Below are 27,626 nucleotides of genomic sequence, written 5' to 3' on the forward strand. Positions count from 1 at the left end.
CCCAAGGAGGTCCCCAGAGGGAGTGGACCTCAGCTCAGGCCGTGAGGGTCCTTCGTGGTGTGCAGAGGGCAGTGTGGGGAGGGTCAGGCAGGGCGAGGCACCGGAGCCTGTTAAGAGGAGGTGTGAAATCCGGGTGCGGACGGCCCGGGAGCAGGTCCTGTGCCCCTTGGCGTTGGTCCCTCCGCCTCTCCACCGCCACCTACCCGGGCTGTTCCCTTTCCTTCTTGGTTTTTGGTGAAGAGTCTGCTAACTCCCCACCTGGGGGTTCCACTGCTCTCCTTCGTGAACTTGAGGGACAGGACTGCTGTGGACAAGGGGGGTTCTATGGGGACAGTGTCCTGCGGGTGACATCAGGCCCTCAAAATAGAAGTCACAAAAAGTCTGTTTGTTGAGCGAAACATTCTGGCCACTCCCCACGAGCCTCCTCTCTACCTGGCCTGCAGCCTCTACCTCAAGACCAGTGCCCACGAGCCTCCTCTCTACCTGGCCTGCATCCTCTACCTCAAGATCAGTGGCTCTACACCCACGGGAGTGAGGCCACCAAGTCAGGTGGCACCAAGTCTGAGGTTCAGTGAGCAAGTGGCCAGTCGAGAGGCTGTCTGAAGCGCGGCTGGAGGAAGCCAGTGGGCAGTCAGAGGGGAGGCTGAGGTGGGGTGGGTGCCTGGCTTGGCGTCCTGAACTGACACGGTCTGGAACCGTCCGCGGGATCTGGCTTCAGTTTGCAAAGGATGAACTTCAACCTTCTGCAGCTGCCTGGCAAGAAGTTTCAAAAGCTTTGCTGTCCACTGTTGGTCACCTAGCCCACCGCCAGTACCAGGGACACCCACAGCAAAAGGCTCCTGGTCCTGGGCGGCCTTCTCCACCGGAGCCCAGGACCCGAGCTGGGGTGCTGGCTAGGCTGGTTATGAAGAAGGGGAGCCCAGCCAGTGCAGACCGCGGGGTCCCCCGCTGTAGCTCCTGACAGTGAGGGGTGTTCAGAGACTGCTGAAAGGCATTCAGGTGCCAAGGAAATGGAGCCCTGTGTCCCCACTGCTGCGGGCTGGACCTGAGGCAGCTGCAGATGGCTGGTCCCTTATAGCATGCTTCTTCCTCAGAGTCCAGAAAGCCACCAAACCCAGCAATAGTGAGGCAGAGTCCCAGGCGAGGGGCTGTGGCTTGCCTGGCACCCGAGTGACTGGCTAGGACACACCTCCTTGGATATTCTCCAAGGAAGCGAGGCATTGGGCTTTCATTGTAGTCTCTGTGCACACCACTGGCGCTCAATAAATGCTGGTTCCAGGATGGAAATGGCACCCACGTAATCCTGTGGTCCTCCCACTGGTCAACGATCATCAGCCCATTTTACACTGAGGGAACTGAGGCTCAGGGTGGGGACTCTCCCAGGTCACAGCAGTCTCTGACCTGGGTCCACCAACTCCAGCACACTGGTTTGGGGAGTGACAAAGGGGCCGGTTCTTTGCAGGACAGCACACGGAGTGAGGCCTTGGGCCGTCCCCAGTCTCTCTGGAGTCCTGGATCCAGGTTGCAGCAGGACCAGGAGCAGCTTCCCTCCCAAGGCAGTCCAGGGATGCAGAGCAGAAAGAATCAGCCGGAACCGCCAAGAGAACTCAGCAAACTTTAATCCCACTGGACAAGCAGGGCAGGGCACAGCAGGGCTGGGGTGGTTTTATAGCACCGGCCTTTGTGGCACATGGCAGGCCCTGCTCGTCACCTGGCCATGTGGCCACGGCTCCCTTGGCTGTGAGCACCAGAGACCACCCCACAAGGCCACCTCTGCCCCACAGCCTGCAGAAGCACCAATGGGCAGAGGCGACCTCCCTCAGAGAAGGTCAGGCTACCTGGGGAGGGGCAGTGGAAGGCTGGGGGCCGCCAGGCCACACACCCTGGAGAAGGAGAGGGACAGAGGCCTGACGTCCCTGCTTCTGCTTGGCCTCTCCAGGGCCTCTCATGGCAGTACGGCTGGGGGTGGCAAGTGACCTGCACGCTGCCTGCCCAGCCCCCAGACCTGCTGAGGCCCCGGCCCTGCCAGGGTTAGCAAGGGCAACTCCAGGCTGGCAGGGGCTGTGTGGGCAGGGGCGGCCCGGGCCTCAGCACCTTGGCAAACCTGGTGAGTCAGGGACACTGGGCTAGTGGGAGGGCCCAGAGGGTCGGAGAGCACCTGGGACAGACATGAGTGTCTGCCAGCAGCTGGAAGTTCTGGGGATAGACTCAGATGCCTTTGGCAAGAGGGGTGGAGCAAGGCCCTGGCAGAGCCCTGGGAGGGGGGAGGGACAAGAGGGGTCCTCTCGGGTCACTCCAGCCGTGTGGGAAGCCCCGAGCTGGCATCACTCCCCACAGGCCCTGTACCCCCAAATGCACCCAAACTCCTGGCTCATCTCCTCATTGGGCCCTTAACTGGCCAGGCCCCTCTGGGCACGGGCACGGGCAGGAGGGTGCAGAACGGGCAGAGGATTCCATTTCCACCCCGGGGACCCCGTGCCCCTGGAGCAGTGGGAAACGAGGACCCACGGTGCCTGGACACCCAGGACGCAGACTGGCGAGGGCAGCCCTGGGCACCCAGGCGTCTGCCCCCACCCCAGCAGGGCTAGACTGGGGGCTACCAGGGCAGGGGCAGGGGGCGGGCTGGCTCTGAGGGCCTCGGCTTTCCCGGCCTGGCAGAGTGAGTGTTCCGTGTTTGATGAATGAATAAACACGGTGGCTGCAGAGATGGGGGCGAAGGGGGTGAGAGAAGAGGGAAAGGGCACAGGGGAGGGGGCTCCCGGCCATGAGGGAATCTCAGGATGTTGGGAGCATCCTAGAAGGGAGATTGCAGAACGTTCAGAAAGGACTAGAATGCTGGGAAAGTTCTCAAACACGATGACTCAAATATGGTCCACAGACCAGCAGCACCAGCACCGCCCAGGCCCTGGACAGGAATGCAGAGCCCTGGGCCCAAATCCAGACCGGGGAGTCGGAATCTGCACCTGAAGGAGGTCTGGGGTCGGGCAGCACAGGGCCGGGTTTGGACGTGCTGGGCTTCAAGGCGCAAGAGTCCTGGAAGGCTTAGGTCAGAAAGGAGGAGAGGGACGGAAGGCACTGGGGACCGGCCAGGTGGCAGCAGGAAAGGCCCACTTCCCGCGGTGCCCAGGGCTGCCGGGCGCGAGGGGCCGGGGCCTCAGTCGTCGTCGGGCTTGACCAGGTGGCCGCTGAAGGTGATGTAGGTGTCCACGTCGTCGCTGTACACGGCGTTCTCGCGCTCGCGCTTGAAGAGCCGCACCCAGACGCGGTCGCCGGGCGCCAGCGCCAGCATCACGCTCTGGCTCTGCATGATGCTGCGGTCGCTGGGCTGCGCGTACAGGATGACGGCGGCGGCCTCGTTGTGCACCACGTGCACGTAGGTCTCCTTGAAGTTCCAGCTGTGCACGTTGAGGCTGAAGAAGTAGAGGCCGCGCAGCGGCGCCACGAAGCGCCCGGCCGCCATGTCGAAGTGCCCGTCGGGGTTGACGAAGACCGTGTCGAAGAGCAGCGGCTGGAAGCCCTCGCTGCTGTGCAGCGCCGCCTTGCGGCCCACCGAGAAGGCCGAGGAGCGCGTCGCGCACGGGCTGCCCGGGCTGCCCGCCTGCCCCTTGGCGCCCTTGGCACCCTGCGGGCCGCGGTCCCCTCGGGGACCCTCTTTGCCCAGTTTCCCTGGCGTGCCCAGCGGGCCGCGGTCCCCTTTGTCACCTGCGGAGAGATGAAGAAGAAAGGGAGTGGGGACGGGCGCCAGCCCAGGAACTGTCTCCGGGAGGCTCCGCCCCTGCGTGGGCGGCGGGAGGCCCCCGGCACTCAGGGAGACCCCACGGCCCGTCAGCCGTCACCTCCCCAAAGGTCCCTTAGAGAAGATACCTGACCGTCTCCCCCCACCGCCTGCTTCTCCTCCCCAGCACGGAGTGTGACTAAGGTCCCTGCGAGGCCGGCCCCACCCTGTGGCCACTGCCACCGTCCAGGCTGGCAGGCACATGAGGCAGGGGAGCCCTGGCTTCTGACCCAGAGAAGGAACCAAGAAAACTCCCTGGAGGAAAACCAGGAGTCCAGCAGCCCCAGTGGCCGTACTGCCCCTGTGTGACCTGGGATGGTTCCTGGCTGAGTCTGCTTCTCCTGTCTGGCTCTTGAAGGCCTCGCAGGCGGGTTGGTGAGCCGGCCACAGCCATCCCGTGGACACACACAAGGCAAACTGCAGCGAGCACCAGGGCCATCTCCACCCGCCCTGGGGGCCAGCAGCCTCTCACCAAGACCAGGCAGGCCCGGCCCTCGCTCCAGGCCCACCTATGGAAGACAAGCAGGCACCACCTACATCTGGGGCAGGGACTCATGCTAGCTGGCCACTGGAGTGGGCAGCCCTATGCAGAGCTCAGGGACAAATCCTGGTCTCTCCAGGAAGCCATGTGACGCCAGGAGAGCTTCTCTCCCATTGGAGACTCAGTTTCCTCATCTGCCAAGTTCCGCCTTCATGGGGTCAGTGTGAGCAAAGATGGAGGCTAAGGGTGTCGAGGGTCTGGCCCCAGCAGGCCCGTTCCCAGCCCCCAGGAATTTCCTTCATGTCAGGAAGCTGGCCCTCGCCTGGCTGGCCCAAGTGGCCCCACAGGCTTCCTACTTGCACCCTTGTCCCCTGCCACTTGTTTTGCATGTGACATTAGCAGGACCCAACTGAAGTCCAAGTGGAATTGGGTTCCTCGACTCAAACCCGCCTGCCCCCTGAGGAGAAGCAGGGTCCTCACGGAGGCTGGCAGGCCGGGCTCGCTGGACCTGGCCCTGCCTCCTCCTCCCGCCTCCCCTGCCCCTTGAGCCTCTGCCCTGGGGCCTCGGCACCTGCTGAGCCCTGCCTGGAAGGCCCGCCTGTCCCCCAGCCTCTGCCCTCACAGCCCCCCGGCACACACTGGGCCCAACACAGTGAGTGACGGGGACAGCACTGCCACCTCCCCTCCAGGCCCTCCCAGCCTCCTGTGGGACTCACCCTTCAGGATGGTGATGTTGATGTAGGGCCTGACCTCAGGCAGGATGTAGGGAAGGGCGGACGGAGAGGCCGGGGACACGTCCGCAGCGTCCGCCAGGGCGTCCTCAGCGTCACAGCACCGGCGGCAGCTGCCAGAGGGGCCAGAGGGCACAGCTTCCCCGGACGTAGGCTCCTCGGTGGGGACCCCAGACACCACGAGAGGGAGCAGGAGGACTGCCCAGAGGGGACCCAGGGCAGCGGTCCCCATGGCGACCTGAAATGAGGAAGGAGGAACAGAAACGGAGCCTCGCTCATCACCTCGACGGGCGGCACCCAGGGCGGATGCCGCCACACAACGGGGGAGCCCTGCGGGGCCCCCATGGGACAGACAAGAAGATGGAGGCCAGGCAGAGAAGCCACGCCCTGGCCTGGACACTGAGTCTCCCGGCTGGCACCTGTCCACACACGGCAGGACAGGAGGACGCGCCTCTGAAGAGAGTCGAGACCCTAGCAGGCCAGGCGGGGGCGGGAGGGCATGCCGCGGTTGCCTGTGCGCGGTGGCCAGGGGACCAGAGAGCACTCCTCTCCCTCCATCGGCCGGTCGGCCTGCTCTGGACCCTCTACACGGCCCCGGCAGCAGGAGGCAGGCCGAGGGCACTGGGGACCGGCCCCCCGGATCCTGCAGGCTCCTCCTCAGGGGAGAAGAGGGGTGGTGGGCCTGCAAACTCCACGGTCCTGGTAAAGGGGACAGAAGGGCTCCTCTGGCACATGGCAAGAGACCATGGGGGTCCTGCCTGACAACTCCCGGAGAACTCGGGGTTGGCGGGCTGAGCCACAGACTGCAGGCCATCCTAACCTTCGTGGGGCCTTTATGTGAGGGACCGAAGGCACCCTCTGCGTAGACAAACTAGAGAGCAAGAAGTCCCCGGTGGGGAAAGGCCACTCCGCAGGGGTGCAGCTTGGCCCGGGACATCTTTGTGCAGTCAGCAACCTCCACAACTACCCCTACCCTGAAGCTCCGCAGGGAAAGCTCAGAGCCAGTTAAGTCATTGAATGGTGGTTGTGTCAATCATTCTGGACCTGCCAATCAGCTGCCAAGGTGGTAAATTGGAATGAAGGGGCAGGCCTAGGAAAATGCAAAAGATGAGAGACCTCCAAGGATTTAGTGAGGCTCTGCCTTTGACCTTGGCCACGAAGAGGTCCAGAGTTCCAGGAGCAGGGCAGGAAGTAGCCTGGACACCAGTGGAGGGAGACAGGCCTGGGGACGGTGGGCAGGAAGCCAGGCCTTTGAGGTGGTGGCAGCCTCCTCAGGGGCTGGCGCCACCCTGTTATCGCAGGATCAGAAACTCAGAAACTCGGCTTTTGAAACCAGACTGGTTTTTACCCTTCTGGCACTTCTTTGTTTATTTCCTCTATGTTCTCCTTTAACATTTAGTACAATTCAAAAATATTTTTCTGCGGTTAATACACAGAGAGAAGGTAAAATGATAACTTTCTGAAATGCCACAGGAGCTCAGCTGAGCACCCAGGGAGGAGCTGGGTTGTGAAGGGGCAGGGGCTGGGGGAGGCAGCAGCTGAGAGTCTCCAGAGCCACCCGCTTCCTGGAGGTGACCCTTCCCTGGCTCTTCTCTGCCCACCCTGGGGGGGGCGCTTCCTGAACCTGCTCAACAGGCTTGCCCAACACCCCGCCCCTCAGATTATCATCCTCGCCCTTCATTTATAAACTACAGATCTGAGCAAAATTCCCTTCTTCTTTCTGGCCCTAGGTGTGGCCTCATCCTGTGGTAACAGCTGAGCCCTTGGAGTCAGAACTGAGATCTGAGTAGTTTACACACTGTGCAACCTAAGACTACTGGCTTAACCTCTCTGGGCTTCCTGACCCTTGACCCCACCTCCCTGCCAGGCTATTTGACAGGACTGTATGCAGGGAGAGTGCCAGACTTGTCAAAGACGTGTAAGAACCCTTCCTTCCGCTGCCCCGGCAGCCCTCTTCCCTGTGCCAGGGCGGGCCGGAAGGTTCACAACTTTTTCCAGAGGGCTGGCACGGGTTGGAGACATTTTTGTTTCCTATTGGCCCGGCCTGATGGGAATCAAAACGCTCCGAGGCGCAGGGCAGGGACCCCGGGAGCAGGAAGCAGGAAGCAGAGCAGCCTTTGCAGCAGCAGTGACCACAGCTAGAGTTGCTGGCCGCCGGAGGCCGCCAGGCGAGGACCGAGTGTGGGAGCCGCGCCATCGAGGGTGACTTCAGGGCTCCCGGCTGCCTCGGCGGGAAGCGGGGTCCTCTAAGGCTGGGGTGGCAGGGGGACCACTAGGTGGGCTGGGCAGACCGAGCGGCTGCTGCCAGCGTCTGAGCAGCACGGCTGGGGAAGCCCTTGGCCCCGGCCAGCAGGGAGTCGGGAGGGGAGTGCAGGCCGGCCAGGTGGAGGGGGACGAGCGGAGAGCAGAGGAACCCCAGGCTCTGACCCCGGGTCCCTCGGCCCCTGGGCAGAAGCAGAGGGGCCTATGGCCACTCACCCTGTGTCCTGAGGCCTCGCACTGCGGCTCACGGACCCCGGGGCTCTGGGCGGCCTCTGGCTCCTTGGCCCATGTCCGCGATAATAACTTGTTGCCGGCCCAGACCCCCAGGCGGGCGAGCGGGCGGGCGCCGGGATGGAGGGGCGGGCGGCGAGGGCGGAGGGAGCCGAGCTGGCCTCCCACTGCCCCTCCCCCGCCCCGCCCCGCCGCCGGGATTCTGCGGAGACAGAGGGAGCCGGGATTTCCTGCGCTTAACTCTTTGGTGGTCCAATGGGGTCCAGTGGGATTCAGAGGCCTGAAGAAAAGTCAGAGCAGAAAGGGTCCGAGGACCCTCCACGGGTGGACTGGGAAACCGCGACAGGGAGGGGAGGAGGGGAGAGGTCCCTAAGTGGGAGGTGGGAAGGTAACACTGGGGACCCCCAGCACTACCCTGGGGTCCAGCGGAGCCTCAGGGCTCATCCCCTGCGCCACAGCAGAGCAGGTAGAGGTGAGGGCGCTGGCGCTGTCCTTCAAATCCTTGCCCACTGGCCAGTGACTTGGCCTATTGATTACCTTACCTCTCAGACCCTGGGTGTCCTAGGCCTCCAGCCTCCAGCCCATCCGTATGAGGCACGTGGGACAGCTTGGTACAACTGGACAGACACGACCTCCCAGATGAGCAGGTAGCCAGGCTGGTCCCCATGTCCCAGTGGGGTCCTGCCAGCCTCCTGGTGGTCTAGAGCCAACCCCCTACAGAGAGGATCCCCAAATCCACAGGAGAGCAGCCTGTGTGGCCCTGGGTCCTTCAGGTCCTGCATTGGATTCCTTCTGGTTAGGCTGGGGCAGTCTGGCGAAGGCCACAGCTCTGGCTCCTAACCCTGGCACCCTGGGGCTAGAGACCCGGATGCAAAGACTGCCCTCTTCCTACCTCGCGGTCCCCATTTACTAGTACCCACTGCCTGGCCAGGCAAGGTCCCTCTAGGGACCTTGGTTCCCAAAGGATGTTTCTACTTATCAGTTCAACTGGTCCTACTCAGGCTCAGGAAGGAGCTGGAGCCCTAGAGTCTGTGTGACTTTCACAGCTAGTGGAGAGGAACCCAGGCCCTGTCCAATAGGAGTGCTCTCCCAAAAGCCAGAGTGCCCTGGTGGCATGCACCGGCAGGGGAGGGGCAGTGCGGGGACTGTTGACACCTGGGCTTTGCAGGTTAAACCCCAGTCCACACTCACAGCTGCGCAGAGAGGAGGATGGAACGGCCCCGGGCTGTGTGTCCTCGACCAGGGCTCATCTCTGGGCCTCATTCCTGTTTGTTGGAGAACAATCAGCAGAACACGAGGCCTGGAAGAAGCCTTACAGATGATCTAACCCAGTTCTTTAATCTGACCGGCAGGAATCTGCAGCCCAGGAAGGTCAAGACTTTGGCTCAAGGCCACAGAGCAGACCGGAGTCCAGGCTGGGATGGGAGCCTGGCTGCACTGACTTCCAGCCTTGTGCTGTTCTCCCCACCACCCACCCACCCAGCCACCCACGCACCAACTTGGAGCCCCAAGGTCTGCTCAAGGCTACCAGGAACCCTGAAGCAAGCTGTGGGAGGGACTATGGCCATGGGGACCCACGTCGGGCCCACACTGGCCCTGCTGTCTGCAGGGCTCTGCCCCAGGCAGCATTCCCAGGGCACAGAGCCAGGGCTGCAGAGGGCGGGAACCACCCTCCCCACACTGCCGCCACCAGGGAAAAGGGCTGAGTCAGCAGAACTGGGGGTGGGGAAGCTCTGGGCTGTGTCGAGCCTCTGGCTTAGAAAGCCTAGAAGCGGGCTGGAGAGAAAAGATGGATGGGGGATGGGGAGCCACAGGTGGGGCGCCTGTGCCCTCTCCACCCAGCAGCCCTTCTGCGGGGCAAAGCTGCCCATCCCACTTAGCAGAGGAGGAGGCTGAGGTCTGCGGAGGGAAGCGCTTTGCCAGCCCAGGGAAAGCCTCACTGGTTTCCAGCCGTGTGATGCCCAGAGAAGGGGCCTTTGCCCCCTGGGTCCAGAGCAGGTGCCAGGGGTAGAAAAGACAAGAAAGCCAACTCGGACTTCGAGACTTCCTCTCACGCTCTCCATGCTGCTGAGCTCTGCCTTGGGCATCATCCTGTGGCTTCCCAGCCAGGAGGGTCTCCTCAGCAGGTGGCTTGGAGACAGCTCTGGCCCTGGGGTAGACAAACCTGGGTTGTGGCTTAGTTCCATCCCTTCTAGCTGTGTGGCTTTGGGGAGTTTCCATACCTGAGCCCAGGTGTCCCTGGGCCAGATGGGCATGAGAAAGTGAAGATTGTCACAGCACCCGGGGACAGGCAGCGGGGCTGCCCACTGGCTGCCACCAGGGCTTCTACCTGACTAAATCCTGAATATGGTGAACCCTGTGCCCACTCTCCTCCCACACACCCCAGTGTGGAAACCTCTGGTCCCTAGCATGTCCTCTGCACCCTGCCATCAGTAAAAGTGTAACTCCAGTGCAGAAGGCCTGACCCCTGTCACCGAGGCCAGATTCCCAGGATGGGAGCGGTGCTCCCCAGCCGCCCCACCTTTCCCCACTTGATGACTCCTGGGGTCAGCGATGTAAATCGTGAATGGCAAGTTACTGATCCGACTCCTTCAAGGTCATTAGCCAATTTAATCACTACACAAAAGGAAGCGCGAGCGTCACCTGCTGGGGAAAGCCGATGTGCCGCAGCAGCCTGCACTGCGTCCCGGCCAGGGACAGCCGCCCACCCCAGCGCCCCATCCCAGTTCGGGAGGAAGAGGGCAGGGGACGGGAAGGGCCAATCGGGGCTGGCTGGGGCGCCCTGTCACCCACTTTCTCCTCCGAGCCCCAGCACTCCCCGCAAAGTGGCAGAGTCCCTCTTGCCAGCAGCACCCCTCCGCCGCGGCCTCCTGCAGGGGGAGCCCCGGGCCCGCTCCACCGAGTCCGCAACTGACTGAGAGACCCTGGCGGAACTTCATCTCCACGACCCGGCCACGCTCGGGGCACCGTCGGCACCCAGCCAGACGGGATGCCAGCCGCAAGGACCAGCCTGCGCAAGGCCAGCGCTCAGCTCGGTCCCACGCCCGGGGCCTGCACCCCGGAAGCCCAACACGTAGAGCGCAAACAGCCGCAACCGCGCGGGAGAGAGGTCTCCGAGTGTCCGGCGCCGAGCGGAGCCGAGCCGCGCCGAGCGGAGCCGAGCCGAGTCGAGCCAAGGACAGCCGAACAAGGCCGAGCTTGCCTAAGCGGAGCCGAGTCCGGTCGCGTACAGACGAACAGAGCCGAGTTTAACCGAGTGGATCCGAATGTGGCCGAATAGAGCCGAGTCTGAGCGGAATGGGCGCCGAGGGGAAACGGGGCGTGCCTGAGGGTCCGCAGCGCCCGCAGCGGGACAGAGAGCTCAGGGCTGACCTCGGTTGGAGGCAACCAGCCTCTGCCTCCCGTCCTGTGAGATGGCCCTGTGGAGCCCATTTTGCCAATGAGGAAACTGAGGCGCAGAGAAATTTTGAGGCTGGCTCAGAGGCACTTAGAGCTAAGAAGGGGTGCAGCTGGGGTTCAGATCTTATTGTGTGGCCAAGAGCCCACTTGCCATTTTGCCCATGTAAACAGGCATGTGTTTGCTTCCCTCTCCCGGTAAAAGGGGCCATTGATTATGGCCAGAGCAGGGAAGGACACTCTGTCCTTTGAGGAGGTGGAAGGAATGTAGCCACAGAGAGACAACTGTGATCTTGCATATGGAGAGATTAAGCCTGCTCTGGGCGTGCTGACCAAGTGTGGCGAGGCCTGCTGTTCCCATGAGTAAATATTGACACATTTCCTGTCCATTGAAGCAGAAAGCAAGGCTGAGAGGCCATGCCTTGTCCCTCCCCTACACAGCTTGGGTACACGTCACCTCCCATTCCTGGCCTCAGTTTCCTCACCTGTACCAGTTGTCCATGTGCTTAAGAACAGCCTCGTATCTTTGCTGGAACCTTCTTGGCTCTCAGAAGACAGGCTTTGTCCATCTCTGCCCTCCATTTTTGGAAATTGACCGTTACTGGAATGAGGGAGGGAATGGATTGATCCAGCAGGTCCTCCAGAGAGCCAGGAGAGCCGACCGCCGACTCCAACCGGCAGGTGGGGATGGTAGCCATCTGCTAGGCAGCCTTAACAAAGTTCTGTAAGCCTGGCGGCTTCAACACTACCAACGGGTGGTCCAGACCTCTGGGGGCTGGAAGTCCCGGGGGAGGCGTCCTGGCCTCTGGTGGCGTGCTGGCGATCACTGGCATCCCCGGCTTGGAGAAGCATCAGCTCACCTTGGTGCTTCCGTGGCGTTCTCCCTGCGTGCGCATCTGTGTCCAAATCTCTCCTTTTCTCAGGGCATCAGACCTACTGGATTAGGAGCCCACCCACTTGCTCCTGTCCGACCTCTTCTTGACATACATCTGCAACGACACTATTTCAAACAAGGTCACACTCTGAGGTCCTGCGGGTAAGACTTCTTTGACTGCATTTGGGGGGATACAATTCAGCCCCTAATGGGAATTAACCCCCAGGAGGCCTTGTCTGACCCCACCGGTCCCTGAAGGGAAACTCACCTCTACCTCTCTCCCTTAACTCACCCACTCCTCGGCCCCAGGGCCCGGGCACCCGAAGGTCCCTGCCTCGGGCCGGAACATCCGGTCAGTGCAGCCCAGCTTCGCTCTCCCAGGACACACTGCACTTCTTCCCCACAGAGCCCAGAGAGTAGTGACCCACAGGTGGCTGCTCATGAGTGCTGAAGGCACAGACGTGTCCGTGGCCTCCCAGTTCCTAGGTCAGTGTCAGGGCCCGTCACAGAGCTGGTGCTCTGCAAAACCTTTGTTCACAAAATGAACTCTGTCCACAGAGGTGATATGAATGGCTGGAGGCCACACCGTGGGTTTACGGCAGAGTGGGGCCAGGCATTCCTGCCTTTGGGTCCTGTGACTTTCAGGGCGTTCACTTCCCCGAGAGTGGAGCCACCAAGATTCGCAGTAGGGCTGCCGGTGACAGTGAGAGCCTGAGGCCTGGGTGGCCAATGGCCTTGTGCAACTCCAGGAAGCCCTGCACACTACACTTTGGGGTTCTGGCTGCCTTGAGAGTTTTCTTATGGGCTGCCACCTACCTGTGGGTCAGTGGTCTCCATCACCCCTTCCAAGTGAGAAGGAGCCCTAAGATCTGAGGGCCATGTCCACCCCCCCGCCACAGATCCTGTGACTCCCAGCTGCTCACTGGTAATGCCAATGCCAACGCACCAAGTCCTGGTCCAGAGCCTGGTAGCCGTGGGCTGTTGCCTGGCAACGGCTTCTGAGAGACAAGTTCAAGGTAAGGCCTCGAGTCTGAGCAACTTCGATGGCTAGAGAGGAGGACGCAGGTAGGGTGGGTTGTCCTTGCCTTCCCACTCAGCCTCTCAGCCTGCAGCCCCCGAGGCTCCCCTCCCGCATAGATCGTAGCCCAAACGCCCACACGAGCTCCTTCAGTCTCCCTGCCTTCCCCCTCCGCACCCCCACCATGCGTCAATTCATTTGCGACCACATGGCAGAACTCCAAAGGAGGCTAGCGTCACGGTGTGCGCAGCGCCCCCTGCAGGCGGGAAACGCAATGGTCCTGTTCTCGCACTTGCTCCAGGTACCCACAGGTGGTCAGCTCCCACGTGGTGCCCCGGCCAGGGAGCTCCTCTGCACTCACTCCACGTGCGCCTGCCACAGGGAACGCCCCAAGACACGCTCACCTGAGATGTGTGAGCACCTACTATACCCCTACACTGTGCTCACTCAGACCTTCACACCCACGCACACGCATGACCACGCCCAGCAAAGGCAGCCACGCCCAGCGAGCCCTGAGTGCACTCCGCTGAGGCTGCCTGGCCCGCCTTCCCTTGCCATTGTTAGTCTGTCCCTGCCCCAGCCCCTGCCCCATTAGCCTGGTGTGCCCCACAGCGCCTCAGCTTTCTCTGGCTGGAAGAGGAGACACAGGGACCCATATCTGGTCCAGCAGGATAACCTTATAACCTTGTCTTTGGTGATGGCCCAGGGGACCATCGTGTGACTCAGTTAGGGCCAGTGGGCTTTCTTCCATGAGCTTCGCTATTTGGGTAATAGGAAGAAATGGTACCTGCAGCTCTTGGATCAAGATCTGTAAGGATGTGCCCAGGTCTGTCAAGGACATTTTCTAGGTCCCTCAAAGGACCTGAACTCTGGGAAGCCACACAAAAAGAAGCCAGGGTGCATAGAATACACTGTTCCCAGGTTCCGGGCTCACATGCACCAGTGGATAACCAGGGTGCCCATGATCAAGAGGTGGCTTGTCAACAGTCAGCGGTGACCTGGGGAAGGGAGGACTCAACTCGGTCAAGACAGAAGATGGCTGTCTCTGTGCCACCACACCCTTGGAGACCTCCTATACCCCAGTCCAGAGCTTGAGGTTACAGCCTAGTAAGGTTGAATGGTGGCTTCCCCATTTCTCAGACCAGAGACCGAGTCTCAGGGAGGTGAAGTGATCCTGCTCGTGAAACTGGAAGTCGGCCCAGGACATGAGTCCCGTTGTTTCATAAAATAATGGGAGCACACACCTTAATCCCAGGCTGAGACAGGAGGATTGCAAGTTCAAGGCCAGACTCTGCAACTTTGCGAGACCCTGTCTCAAAATAAAAAATAAAAGGGCCGAGGGTGTGGCTCAGTGGAAGAGCACCCCTGGGTTCAATCCCCAGTACAGAAAAAAATGTGGGCCCCGGACACCCATAAACTCACACCATCCGAACACACGGCATCCCACAGACGAAGTGACCTGAGCCACTGCTGTTATCATGTGTCACCGTCTTTATTGACAAGTCCTAGGGGCAGAGGCAGTAAGATTTCTTAACCAGCAGCCCAGCCCCAGTGCTGACCTGCCCGGGTAGTTGGGGAGCAGAGTCATCAGGAAAGTCCCTCAGATCCTCCTCAGGGGAGCCCCCAGCCAAGCCCCAGAGCCAGTGTCTGGCCTCCAGCCTCCACATGAGGCCAGGATAGTGAACTTCCCCTCGCCTAGCCCTGCCTCTCTGACCCTTGGCCTCTGGCCACCTTCTCGCCATTCTGCATGGCCTACGGTGTTCTCTCCTCCAAAAGCTCCAAAAGGCCACTTGCTAAAGAAGGGGGTGCCGGCCAGGCCTGGGGGGAGGCCCGCCCACTTTGTGCTCTGACGTGACCCTGCTGGTGTGAGAGCCGCTGCTCACCCTGCTCACTCATTGCTGCTCACCCTGCTCACTCATTTCTCACCCCGGGCCCCCGCAGGCAGCAAGCTGGGGTCATGGCCTCTGTTTCCTGATGGGAAATTGAGGCCCAGAGAGGTCAAGGCATCAAGGGTCCTGAGGTGAGCGGAGGAGCCAGGTCTTCTCTTTCCTGGTCCCTGTGTTTTCCCTGAGGAGCCTGCCCTCTCTGGGGGCACGTGGTGCAGGGCTTAGCCAGAAGAACCACCCTCCCTGGGGCCGGCCTCACGGTGGCCCCACAGGGTCAGCTCTGGGAGGGGATCCAGACCCAGCCTTGGACGGTGGCGCTCCCTGGGGTCCCCTGGGAACACGGAAGGTAGGGAGGCCTGCATCCCACCGGGCAGGGGTTCTCCTACCTCCCGACATCCCTGGGCGCCAGCTCCATTCCCAGGGCCCCATCCGTTCAGGGCGCAGCTCTCCCCCGCCCCCTCCAAGTGTCCTTTCCTCCAGGCTGGGCACTGGCCAGCCCAGTCCCACAGACGCTGCAACTGAGCTCAGCCCGGAGGGGAGGAGGGCAGCTCCAAGGTCCCAAAACAGATCTGTCCTCCTCCTGCCCTGTCCCTCCTCTCCTCCCTCTCCTCCCTCTGCCTGCCCTCCCAGCCTCTTCCTCTCTGACCGTCCCCTCTCACTGCTCCCAGACACTCTGCTCCCCGGGCCAGTCTGTGTGGATCTGGGAGGGGCTGTGGGTCAAGGAGGAGGCTGGAGCTCCTGGCCCCTGGAGGGAAGCCCTGGAGGACCTAAAGCGAGCTGCCTCCGGACCAGGGGCTAAACTCAGCGGGCCCCTGCTAGGCTCTGGGTGGCCCAAGCTTATGAAATTTGGGGTCCCTCTCCCAGAAAAGGAATACAAAATCACAAGGTACAAAATTAGACCCAGGGCCTGAAAAGGGCCCAAGCAGCAAGACGCCCTGAAGCTAGACTTCATTAGCTTCCTGGAAAAGCTGACTCTTCCCATGCTCGGCAGTCACAGGGCCTGGAGGTCACCGAGTTGTCAGCTTGTGAGGCCAGGGGAGAGCTGGCCTGGGGCCTGAGCAGTTCCCCTGTCCCCTCCCCACCGACCCCGACCTCCTTCTGTTCCGGGCTCCAGTCCGGTCCCAAGCATCTCCCCATCCCTGAGTGTGAGCCCAGCAAGTTCAGACCTGGCTTATCCCCCGAGGGCCGGGCAGAGGTGCAGGTTCATCCCCCAGGATACCCCACCTCTGAGGGAGAGGGCAGGCTGCAGCGTCCCGCACCTGGACCCCGTGGCCACGCCCTCCGGATCCCTCCATCTGACACAGCTCATCCAGGCTCTTGATTCCCAACCGAGAAGGAAACAAGGCCCAGAGAGGGAGAGTGGCCTGCCACGGTCACCCAGCAGTGGGATCAGAGTTGGGGCCTCTGAGCTCAGGCGGGATGCCCTGGGCAGGCCCGCGGCCCTGCCCTGCCTGCACGACCCTCACAGACAGCCGACGTGCGGGGTGCGGGGTGCTGCGCTTCTCCCCCGCCGGGGCTCCTGGGGGAGGAGCTGCTGCTCCTCGCGCGCCGCCGCCCCTGCCGGCTGGTGCCGGGCTGCGCGGCCTGGCCGACCCTGCCGGCCGCCTCCTTCCCTCTCCTCTCCCTGGGCTGCGCCTCCGCGCCCTCCTCTCCCTCGTCCTCCTCGTCCTCCTCGGTCCCCTCGGGGCCCGCGGGCTCCTGGCTGCGCACGCGGCGGGAGGGCCGCAGCAGGACCCGGCGGAAGCCCTGCTTGAAGCGGTGGGAGAGGAAGCCGTAGAGCACGGGGTTGGCGCAGCTGTTGGCGTAGGGCAGCGCCACCACCAGGAAGTACAGGCCGAAGAAGGCGGGCTCCTCGGGCAGCGGCCACAGCACGTTGACGATGTTGAGCACGTAGAAGGGCATCCAGCAGAGGACGAAGAGCGCCACCACCGCCACCACCATGCGCGTGACCCTGCGCTCCGAGCGCCGCCGCCGCTGGCACGAGGGCGCGCGCACGCGCCGCGCGGCCGAGCGCACCTTGACCACGATGAGCAGGTAGCAGAGGCAGATGACCAGCAGCGGCCCGAAGAAGCCCAGCGCCGCCGTGTAGATGATGAAGCCCGCGCGCCAGGCGGCCGCCGGCTCCGGCCACTGCATGTGGCAGGTGCTCATGCCCCGGGGCACGCCTGAGAAGACCACCACGGGCAGCACCACCACCGCCGAGGCCACCCAGACGGCCGCGCTGACCGCGCGGGCCACCGGCGCGGTGCGCCAGCGGGCGGAGCGCGTGGGGTGCACGACCGCCAGGTAGCGGTCCACGCTCATGACCGTGAGGCAGAAGATGCTGGTGAACTGGTTGATGCCGTCCACGGCCATGACCAGGCGGCACATGAACGAGCCGAAGGGCCAGTAGGACAGGGCGTTCTGGGCGGCCAGGAAGGGCAGCCCCAGCATGAAGAGCTCGTCGGCCAGCGCCAGGTTGAGGATGTAGACGCTGGTGACCGACGGGCTGGCGGTGTGCCGCAGGACCACGTAGATGACCAGCGAGTTGCCCAGCAGACCCACCACGCACACCACCAAGTAGACCAGAGGGATCAGGATGCCGCTGACCGCCAGCCCTGCGGGGCTTGGGCCCAAGGACGCGTTTCCCAGAGTGACGTCCAGGAGCCAGGACAAGGAGGCGTTATCGGGTCCCAAGGTCGCAGGCAACAGTGGAGGATAGCCAGGGGTGTCCATCGCCAAGGGAAGCCGGCAAAGTCAGCTGGTGGCCTGTGGAGGGAGGAAGGACACTGCTCAGTCACGGCAGGGGATGGCAGGGGACGGCGCTCTCCGTGCCATCCCCCATCACGGTGGCCTTGGGGACCTCCTGCACCCAGCCCAGAGCCTGAAGTTCCTTCTCACTCTGCCAGCCCAGCAGGGTTGGACTGAGCGTCCCCATTTCTCAGATGAGAAACTGAGGGCAGTGACTCCCGTCTACCACAGCTGAAGTGTGGCCTGGGACATGACATCCTGTCATTTCACAAAATAATTCTCGTCCTTTCCACATACGACACCCCGCTGCAATGGGTCCCCACATCTGAAAAACACCCTTCACATCTCAGGGCCTCAACTTGGAACCCAGGTCCTGAGATGAACCTCCAAACTCCAGGCGAGATTTACCGAGCCCAGAGGATCTCGAGTTCAGAGCCAGCCCCAGCGACCTAGAGAGACCCGCCTCAAAACACAAAAGAGTGGGCTGGGAGGTGGCTCGGTGGCCAAGCACCCCTGGGTTCAGTCCCTGGTACCAAAAAAAAAAAATAACCACATCTGCGTCTGAAGCTTCATTAGATTCCAACTGGGGTGAAGAGCCAGATTCGGGGCGGCCCTCCCTTGGGAGTCAGCCGTGAGCAGCCCGCCACCTGGCCAGCCTGCTGTGCTCACTGTGGAGGCCCTGCCGGGAGGTGACCCACACCCGGGTCCCCTTCTCCTGCCGGCCAGCTGGCAATGCAGGGACCTACAGCTGGCATGATGGGAGCTGGACTCGCCCCTCCCGGCCTGCAGGACCCCACGCCGGGCCTGAATTCCCTCCCATGGGACTGGAGTGAGCGTTGCCCCCGCCAGGTGTGACGCTCCTGGGAACCTGCTCCCAGCCAATGCCTCAGGGCAGGTGAGCACGGCGCAGGCTCCAGTGCCAGCTGGGCATCGGGGACGGCTGGGACCCCTGAGCCGAGTCTCCGCCCGGCTCCTCTGAGCGCCCTGCTGTCCCCTGGCTGGGAGACAAGACAGGATTCCAAAATTGTGGGTACCCCAAGCCCTCATCGGCCTCCTGAGCCTGGGAGTCTGGACAGTGGGCTGCGGGGCTCCTCTAATGGTGCCACCAGCCACATATCACTGGATCCAACTGAGTGTCACACAGGACCTGGGAGGGGGCACCTGTGTGTGCCCACTGAGGACCGAAGGCAAGGCCACAGGCTGCAGCCACACAGCGAAGAAGGCACTCGTCTGGGAGGACCTCTGTGACCACCCACCCGTTTTCCAGGCTGGCAGACTGAGGCCAGGCCAGGCCAGGAGGGAGGGCGCCTGCTCGGGGCCAGGCTGGCCGGGCTGCCCTGGCCTCTGCAGAGCTCTCTCTACGCTCCTGGGCTGTTCAGTTCTTAGAGCAGAACCAGGCACCTGAGTCGCCTAGATTTTAAGCTCAGTGTCCTTGAATCAGAGAACGTTAGAGTTCCAGAAGGCTAGCATCAGCTGTCTCGGTGGGAACTGTGGGACCTAGGACCTTCAAGTCCTGCTTCCCGGGCCTGCAGGAGCAGAGTGCCCTACGTCACCATCCTCCTTGCCCGCTGCTGACGGCAGATCCTCTGTCCAGAGGACCCACCGGCCAATCGCAGCCCAGGGCCGCAGGAGGGAGGAGAGCGAGGGCCCTGAGGAGCAGGGAGGCAGCAAACCTAATTTCCAGGCTCCAGGGACGGATGCCCGCAGGGAAGCCCCGGGCGGGTGGGGGAAGGTCTGAGGACAGCTCCCCTGCAGCCTGGCACACACAAGAATCCACAAAACACAAGCCCACACCCTTGAGCGTGCACGCCAGGCAGACCCTCCTCACCCCAGGGATGAAGCGGCCCCTCCCGAGCCCCTGGCCTCCCTCCAAGACCCTGCCTCCACCCTCGTCTCCACCCGTCCTCTGTCAAAGTTTAACAGGCCTGGCACCACGGGCAGGGAAATGACAGCTTTCCACGTGGGTAAGCCAGACCTGCAATGTCGGTGCCGCCTCTTCTTGAAGGAGCTGGAGTCCTGGGCGTGATCTAGCTCATTCTGGGGCGGGAAGGCTTCCCTGTGTGGTTTATCTTTGGCACAGGCTTGCCTGAGAGTCGGGGGCGGACTCCTCCGAGGGCTGTTCTGGAGAGAGAGAAGCACAGAGAGAGTGAGTAGCTGCCCCCAGCCCTACAGTAATCAAGGACAGCTCTCGGGGATGCCAGACACCCTGTCACTCTCTTCCCCTGTCCCCCAGCCCCAGCCCCTCCAGTGCTGCCTCTCACCACCTAGCGCACCACCCGGCACTCAGTAGACACTGACAGAAGCAAGCAAAGCTCCAATTGCAACACTGTTCCTGGGCAGAGACCTGGAACTCGCAGCATGGAATGCTCAGGAAGTCCAGGAGGCAGGAAGGAGGAGGAAGCTGTGGCTCAGAGAGATTAAGTAACTTGCACAAGGTCACCCAGCTAGTGAGTGGGAAACCAGGATTCCAACCCAGTTCCATCTGTTCTGAAATCATCAGTACCTCCCGGCCATGCTGGCTTCTCTGGAGGCCTCAGGCCAGGAGGAATCAACAGCTGGGACAGCCCTGGCTGGTGCTGACGGAAGGCCCCTGCTGTTTCTGCTTCTGCACTGGAACATACTAGTCGGCATTGGCTGATTCATTTCCACCCTCAGCTTGGGGTCTGACCCCCTGCCCAGGAACACACCCCACAAGCCCTGCCAAATTTCTGTGTGACCTTGGACAAGTCACTCCTTCTCTCTGGACCTCACTTACGCCTATTAAGCAAAGACACACATACCCACCTCCCAGCGTTGTTGAAGAGATTAAGCAGGAGTGACCCGAGCACCCTGCCCAGCTCAGAGGAGCTCGCGGGAGCTGCCCCAGGAGCCCAGGACGCAGGGCCACACGATGCATCTGGCTTCGTCCAGCTCCGACACTCGGCTGCTCCGAGCCCCCAGGACTCTGGAATCATGGCACAAGATCCTGAGCAGCCACGCCAGAGGTCCCTGAAGCCCTCTGGCCTGGCTCCCTGGGACGCTCCAGCCTCTGCGCCCCCAGCCTGGCCTTCCAAGCTCATCCACGGCCGAGGACGGGTCAGGCATCCCACCCAGGCCCACCCGGCCCAGCCTCCTTACCTGCCCAGGAGCTGAGGGCTCCCCTCCTTGCCACCAGAGTGGCTGTCATTCTGCCGCCCCTTCCCCTAGCTGGGGACCCTGCAGGGCACCCACGTCCAGGCTACTGGGGGGCTTAGGCCTGCGCACATCTGCCCAGGCGCCTCTCCATCTGGTCTCCAGCCTGACTTCCCACTGGCGCCTGGTGCGTCACCCCCAGCTCCCCACCCCAGGACGCAGCCTGGGGACAGGGGCACAGACGGGGTCTGCGGGCACAGCGGATGGGGCCGAGGGAGACGCTTCCCGGGAAGAAGCCCGAGAGCAGGGGAGCGCAAGAAGCCAGCGGAAAGGGAGGAAGGGGTACGGACGGCGGTGGAGAGGGAGGGACGGGGTGCAAAGCCAGCGAGGTGCGTGACTGAGGGAGGAAAGCGGCGGCAGGACGGGAGGGAGGCGGCGGGCGGCAGGGACACGGCGAGGAAGGGGCAGGGAGAACGAGGGGGTGGCGGGCGAGCGGCAGGGAAGGCTGGTGCCACAGATGGTGACACGGGAAGCCAGCACGGGAGGGCGCCAGCGGGGCGCGGGGGCGGGGGCGGGGCGGCGAGCAGGTGCGGGGGGAGGGGCGGGCCGGGGGAGGGGGCTGACCCGTTACCCCGGAGATCGCGCCACCGGCACCCACGGTGGCCTCGGCTCCTGCTCCTGCGGGCAGCTGCAGAGAAGGCAGGTGAGCGGCGGCGGCGCCAGCCAGGGCAGGACGCCCCTCAGGCCACCGTGGCACACGCCCCCCACGACAGCCGCGTCCCCAGGGAGACCCAGGGCGGGTCTGCGCTGCGCCGAGGGGGCGGGTGCAGGGTCTGCGTCCAGTCCTGCAGCCGCGCTGGCCCGGGGATGGCGGGGGTCCTCATCCTGAGCATCTGGAGAGTCCCCGGCAGAGCCAGGAGCCAAGGACAGGATAGAAAATGAATAGTGCAGACGCTGGGAGTCAGGAGGCTGAATGGAAGGTGTGCAGTGGGAAGACGGACTTCCGCTATCTTTATTCGACAAAATTAAATATATAATAGCAATAATTGAAGACGATTTTTAATATGAATCTGCGCAGGAATCGAGCTCTTGGGTGATATTTGCTTAACTGTAGTACTGAGTTAGCATCTGCTGCCACCGGGTGGAAGGCCAGTGGTGATCCCTGTGGGCTGTACAAAAACAGGCGCTGGGCCAGGCTGACCCTGGCCATGATTACCTGGTCTAAGACCCTGCCCTTGGCCTCTCTGGGCACCACCTCACCCCAGCCTCAGGAGAGCCGGGGGAGGGAAAGCCAGAGAAGAGAGGGAAGTGGGAAGGACTGTTTGTTGAGCACCTACTAGGTGCCAGGTCCCAACCAAGCCCCTTTCTGGAGTGGACCATTCTTTGGGACCAGGACTGACCATGCTTTTTCACCAGGTCCCAGAGCTAGTGCAGAGTAGGTCCTCAGAAAACTGGGAACTGAATTCTTCCAGAGGTGCTGCAGCACACAGTAGGCCCAGCCACATACCCTCCTCCATTGGAGCCCGCCTGGACACTGTCTCTCCACCTTGCCCTGGGCACAACCCTGCCTCCAGGCCAGCCTCCTGCAGGTCCAAGGCACAGGTGGCTCTGAGCCGTCCCCAGGGTTGAGGTGGGGCTTCCGTGGCACTCCCCGGCCTTCCCCCTCCACTGTGCCCCCCGGGGTCTCGCTGTGGTCCACCAGGCTCTGCGGCCAGCCCAGCCCCCTCCCTGCTGGTCTGTGCCTGCCCCAGACTCCTGCCCTCCTGGGACCCACGCTGGAGAGCCAGGCAGTGAACAAGCACTGGTCCCACCGGTGTGGATCTGGAGCAGAAGCAGACGGGGCCGGAGCCGCTGAGGACAGAGTGAGGACAGGCTGAGGACAGAGGCGACTGCAGAGGCGTCACCCGCCATGGGGACTGTGGTCTGTGTAGGGAGCTGTCATCTCAGTCTGGGTGAGTCGGGAGCTTCCTGTGGGGAGCAGAGTTCTGTGACCCGATGGACGTTTCTAGAAGGTCTGCCCTCTAGCTACTCGGGAAGTCACGTCCGGAGCGAGGGCAGAGGCAGGGAGACCCGTCAGGAGGCCAGCGAGGAGGGCCAGGCTGCGGCCCCCTCAGGAGACCGTCTGTATGCAGCCGTCCCCACACTGAGGCAAGTGGTCCTGTGCCCAGGAGGAGGTAGGCCCTCCCCTGGACGTCCCAGAGCTGCCGAGCTGGGCCTCACCCAGCCCTCGGGGACTCGGCTCAGGCGCCACAGCTGCCCTCTGCACTGGCTCTGAGTACCCAAAGCGCCAACTCTGGGCCGTCCCCATGGTCTCCAGGACAGAGGCTGGTCCGTCCCTCTGCTAGCTGGAGCTGACCAGGGGTCGGGTTAGGGCTTAACTACTGAGCCTGAGGTCTGTCTTCTCAAATAAGAGAAGATAAAATGTCCCCTCAGCTCAGCCCTGCAGCTCCCTGAAGTCCGCATCAAGAATGATCTCCAGCTCATCATCCCCGTCAGCTCCCTCGGGGGTCAAATCTCAGCTTTGCCTTTTAATTGGCTGTGTGACCTCAGATATGTGACTTAACCTCTCTGAGCCTTAGTCCCTCATCTTGAACACCTACGGCACAGGGTTGCCATGACAACAGAGTGAGTCAATCCCTTCACACTGTGGTGGTTCCCAGGGGTGACAAGAAAAAGCGCCACTTAACTCCTGCTGGTAGGGACATGGGCTGGGACACTGGGTAGGAGAGCCTGAGCCCCAACGCGTCCTCGTCAGGCCATGTGACTTGTCTCCCTTCAGAGGGACGCGCCCATCTCACTGCAGGACCCCACAGGGTTTCTGGCGAGGGCTGAATGGAGGGAACACTGGCCGCTGCCTCGCCTCTGGCCTCTCTCCTCCAGCCCAGCCTCCCCGGCCAAGCTGCCGGAGGCGCTCAGCACCCGCCTCCCCAGCGCCGCTCTGTCTATCCACTTTCCTTCTTTTTGGACTAAAGTCACGTGAAAATCAAGAGGGACCCCTCGACCCTTCTCTCCCGGCCAGAGACTCTGAGAAGGAAGAGGAGACAGGGTAACAGCCATTATTCCACCTTCGCCTCTCCCACGCCCCCTGCCTCCGCCCTCTCCCCGACGGGCAGGGAGGATGACTCCTTGAAAACATAAATCACACGTCACCTCCTTGTCACTCTTCTGTGGCCACATGTTGCTTTCTGGATAAAATCCACTGTCCCTACCCTGATCTGAGGCCCCATCTAACCTGCCCCTGCCTGCCTCTCTGCCCCCTCCTCCCTCCTTTCATTCTATAACGCATCTGCTCTTCAGTCTGCACCTCATGCATACCCCAGGGCCTTTGCACAGGTTGCTCCCGATCTCTCTCTTCACCACCTGCAGGTGTAGACAGTACCTGCTCTCAGACCGTCTTCTCCAGTAATCCCTCCTCTCCTCTGAGCTTCCTTTTTTCTCCAGAATGCAATTATTTTTTTATTTGCTTTTATTTTATCCAAACATTGTTTGCAAGTAAATTTTAGAAACTAGTTGTGCTGAAAATATTTATAACAGTAAAAAGTAGCCATGCTCAGGCTGGGGCTGTAGCTCCGTGGTGTGGCACTGGGTTCATCCTCAGCACCACATAAAAATAAGTAAATGAAATAAAGGTATTGTGTCCATCTACAACTAAAAAAATAAAAATTAAAAATTAAAAAAAATAGCCAAGCTCACACGGCTCTGGACCTGCCCCATCTGTTCCAGAGATGACCCCAGCCCTGGCTATTTCTCCTATTAACTCCATCTTGCTAAACACTCTGTTCGTTTTCCTGTCTCGGATCCCCCAGTTCTGACTTCCTGTTATGGTGGACGAGGGCTTTAGGTTCCTTCCCCACTCTCAGGCACGGTTCTATGTTAAATGCCTAGTCGGTGTTCCCATGATTAATGCAATCTAAGTATTATTTCACGTGCAGCCAGAAGTTAATAATGACCTCATTTTTTTCATTTACTTAGCTTTTAAAAACAAAGTCTTGGATTTTATTCCCACACTCTGATGTGGCTTTGTAAAAACCCCACAGTGGCGTTTCCAGAGCCCAAGTGCAGTGAGGATTTTTTCTTGGAGACCACAATTGCCCTCCTCTGGACCAGCCGTCCCTTGGGCCAGCACACATCGGGCAGCCGGGACTTGGAAATCGAGAAGGGCATGTGACCTTCATCGTCTAGCGGGGATTCCTTCACCTTCTTCCCATGGGGGATCCAGTTTCTCGGGTTCCAGCTCCTCCTCTGGGACAGCTGAGTGTCGTTCTGAGGACACACAGGCCCCATGACTTCCCCGTTTGCTCTTGTGTGCCCTTGACAGTCTAGCTGGGTATAGAAGTGGAGGCTGAGGCTCACTGTGGCTCAACTGATAGAGGACATCTGTGGGTGCCTCTGGCTTATTCCCAATCGTCACGTGTAACTTTTGATAACAGTTTTCTATATTCTGGAAGCTTCTAGAATCATGCTCTATCCCAGAATTTCTGAGATTTCATAACGAAGTGCTTTGGCTGGGTGCTTCATTCATTGTTTCGGGCACAAAGGGGACTGTTTCAATTTGGAGGTTTGTGTTCTTCAATTCTGGGGAAGGTTTTTGATCCTTTCCTTCTGGAACTCCTATTCCTGGGCCCCTGGATCAGCCTTACTTTTCCTGTCTCAGCTTTGTGTGCTACTGGCTCCTTTGCTGCGGCATCCTGGCCTCCCTGTGGACACGACGTGCCTCCTGTCTCCGAGGACAGCAGCGAGAGTTCCTTCAGAGTCCTCTGCCGGCTGAGGCATCTCCACTTCTTCCCAGCCCTCTTCTCCCCTGTCGTGCGGGCCTTGCGGGTTCACAGCAGCTCTCCTCGAGCTTGTCACCCTTTGCTCCCATTCAGGACAAGGTGTCATGTCCTGGCTGGAGCTCAGGAGCATCGTGGTGAGCGCATCCGGGGAACAACTGGGTCTTTTGTCGTGGGTGCCTGAGGCCAGCATCCAGAAGATCTTCCTGTGGGTGACCAGGTCCCCGGGTTTCTGTGCTGCGTAGGTATGCTCCTGGGTGCTAGCGCCCCTGGACTGGGCTAGAAACATCCTGTTCAGAATTTAGCATTTGCTAATCCACCTGTATTGGGCAGATACTGCTGCGTAACAAAACCCCACAACATCCCTATGACCACAGTGGTTCACGTTTATTCCACTCACACCGTCAGGCCAGCTGGGATGGGATGACCCAGATGGCCTGTCTGGGCATTTGCCCATCATGTCCTCTACACGGGCAGCCTCAGGGCAGCTGGCGGCCCTGCCCTGGGTTCTCTCCCACCCTGGCACCCGTGGGCCCACGTGCAGCACACTCTTATCTTGGGAGCTCGAGAAAGCAGGCCCAAGGTCCAGGCACAGTCAGAGGCGGGGGCCTAGTGTCCCGGTGGCCCCGCCCAGCTCCAGGGGAGCGGGAAGGAGTGGGTCTGTACTAAACGGAGTCGAATCATCCAGATCCCCCACCCTGTCCATGCCAGGTGCCCGGGCCAGAGTGCTCTGGTTGAATCTTGCCTGCCTGGTCAGGGACAAGCGACGTCCAGCTCAGAGTGCAGGGTGGTTCCCGGGGAACCTGCTCACAGTGCCAGGCCCACTGGTCCCAGCCTCTGTCTCTCCGTCTGTGGCGTCCAGTCCCCTAGTCCCGAGCCTCCCTGGTCCCCTAGTCCCGAGCCTCCCTGGGGTTCTGTAAGACCCTTTGGCCTGGTTGGCCTCTTCAATCCCCAGACTCCCTCCTCCCCATCGCCACGGGCTCAGGTTTGCCCTTCTCGGCTGGTAAATCATTCACCACCACATCTGCTCTGGCCGCTCCGCCTTGTGGTTTGGGTTACAGGTGTCTCTGGGTTTCTGTGAAGATGGGCGTTTCTGTTTCTGTTTCTCAAAGAGGGTGGGGTGGAAACACCTCTACCCTGGTCCCCTGAGGCCGGAGGCTCTTCCTTCCTGTACCGAAGTGCTTCTTGATGTGTAGATGGGGTCATTCGTGGTCTGTCTCTCCCCCGGCCTCCCAGCCCCTGGAGGTCCCCAGACACCGCTGGGGTGCAGGACACAGTGCTGTGGGACTTGAACGGGATTTGGGACTGCCTGGAACTTGCTCAGTTCACCTTCCTTGAGGGCCGCTCCCTGCGAGAGACGTCCTGCCCTGCCCCCCACCTCCCAGGGGGCCTGGCTGGAGTCAGGTGTTGGGGGGATCTGGAGGGAGAGGAGATGGGGCAGAGGCCAGAGAGTGGGTGTCAAGGACACGAGAGCCCAGAGGGTCACTATTGGGCACCATCTCTGGGCACCCAGCAGCAAGCGCACCCTCCTCTCTGGTGACTCTGGGTGGCCGGGCTGGGCTCTTCTCTGCAGGGTGCGGGCTGGGGCTGCCGTCCTCTGGGGACTCGACTGGGTGGGCACACCCACCGTGGCTGCCCCTTGGCGGAAGGGTTGGCGTGGCTGGCGCCCCGGTGCCTGCCCCGCCCCCTCCACCCATGCCCTCCTTGGTCTAAACCATGACGTTCACCCAGCATCCCTCGGGGCCAGCTGTCCCCAGGGTCTTGGTGTCCAGCTGTGGGCCAGACAGGGAGGGCTCCACCGTCCACCAGCTCACAGTCTGGGGCAGCCCTCATGGACAAGGGCCATTTCACACATGCTGGATCATAGGCAGCGAGGAGGACTGTCCCCAAGAGGCACAGAGAGAGGGGTGGCCTGGGAGGAGGGACAGCTGGATCCCAGGCCCCAGGGGGAGAGCCCAGTGAACCTTCTGGAAGCAGCCCTGGCTGGGGCTCTGTGGGAAGTGGGTAGCGTGGGTGGCTCTGGGCAGATGGGAAGGCGGGGGTTCCCCCAATGCCCCCAGGAGCCTCCACAGGAGCAAACCAGGGGTGACTTGATGTGACTCAGTCTGGGTGTCGTGTGATCGCCAGCTGCTCTGAGCAGACAGTCACGGGAAGGCGAGGCGGAGGCAGAGACCAGGCAGGAGGCGCGAGCGCTTGGACCGGCCTCAGCCAGCCTCCCCTCCTCCGCTCTGGGGACCTCGCAGCCTGACCCCAGGCCTTCCAGGAGCTGGGGCAGCAGAGCTGAGCTCCCGTGACCTGCTGGACACAGCGCACCCTGGCTGGCCCTGGTCTAAGGGTGGGAGACCTGGACCCGGGCCGT

At 61.7% G+C, this 27,626-nt stretch overlaps 2 protein-coding genes across 2 annotated transcripts; both read right to left on the bottom strand.

Annotated features, from left to right (window-relative positions):
* Window positions 1–1,596: 1,596 nt before the first annotated feature.
* Window positions 1,597–7,641, bottom strand: C1qtnf6 (C1q and TNF related 6). The gene is made up of 3 exons (XM_047549476.1): window positions 7,466–7,641; window positions 4,973–5,225; window positions 1,597–3,702 (listed from the first exon to the last, which is right to left on the bottom strand). Exons 2-3 carry the CDS (start codon window positions 5,217–5,219, stop codon window positions 3,155–3,157), a joined length of 795 nt encoding a protein of 264 aa, XP_047405432.1. The 5' UTR covers window positions 5,220–5,225; window positions 7,466–7,641; the 3' UTR covers window positions 1,597–3,154.
* Window positions 7,642–13,443: 5,802 nt separating this feature from the next.
* Window positions 13,444–20,997, bottom strand: Sstr3 (somatostatin receptor 3). Its single transcript, XM_047549475.1, is given in 5 exon segments — window positions 13,444–16,205; window positions 16,208–17,402; window positions 19,360–19,505; window positions 20,169–20,328; window positions 20,502–20,997. Coding segments are annotated over 2 exon segments (1,251 nt in total). The 5' UTR covers window positions 17,370–17,402; window positions 19,360–19,505; window positions 20,169–20,328; window positions 20,502–20,997; the 3' UTR covers window positions 13,444–16,116.
* Window positions 20,998–27,626: the final 6,629 nt, after the last annotated feature.

Source organism: Sciurus carolinensis, chromosome 4, assembly GCF_902686445.1.
Source record: "Sciurus carolinensis chromosome 4, mSciCar1.2, whole genome shotgun sequence".
Taxonomy (NCBI): Eukaryota; Metazoa; Chordata; class Mammalia; order Rodentia; family Sciuridae; genus Sciurus; species Sciurus carolinensis.

What these genes read in the sequence shown, in the direction of transcription:
- C1qtnf6 (XM_047549476.1), bottom strand. Translation starts at nt 5,219, where the DNA reads ATGGGGACCGCTGCCCTGGGTCCCCTCTGGGCAGTCCTCCTGCTCCCT. An exon ending in CAACATCACCATCCTGAAGG is followed by an intron (nt 3,703 to 4,972) that starts GTGAGTCCCACA and finishes ATCTCTCCGCAG; the next exon opens with GTGACAAAGGGGACCGCGGC.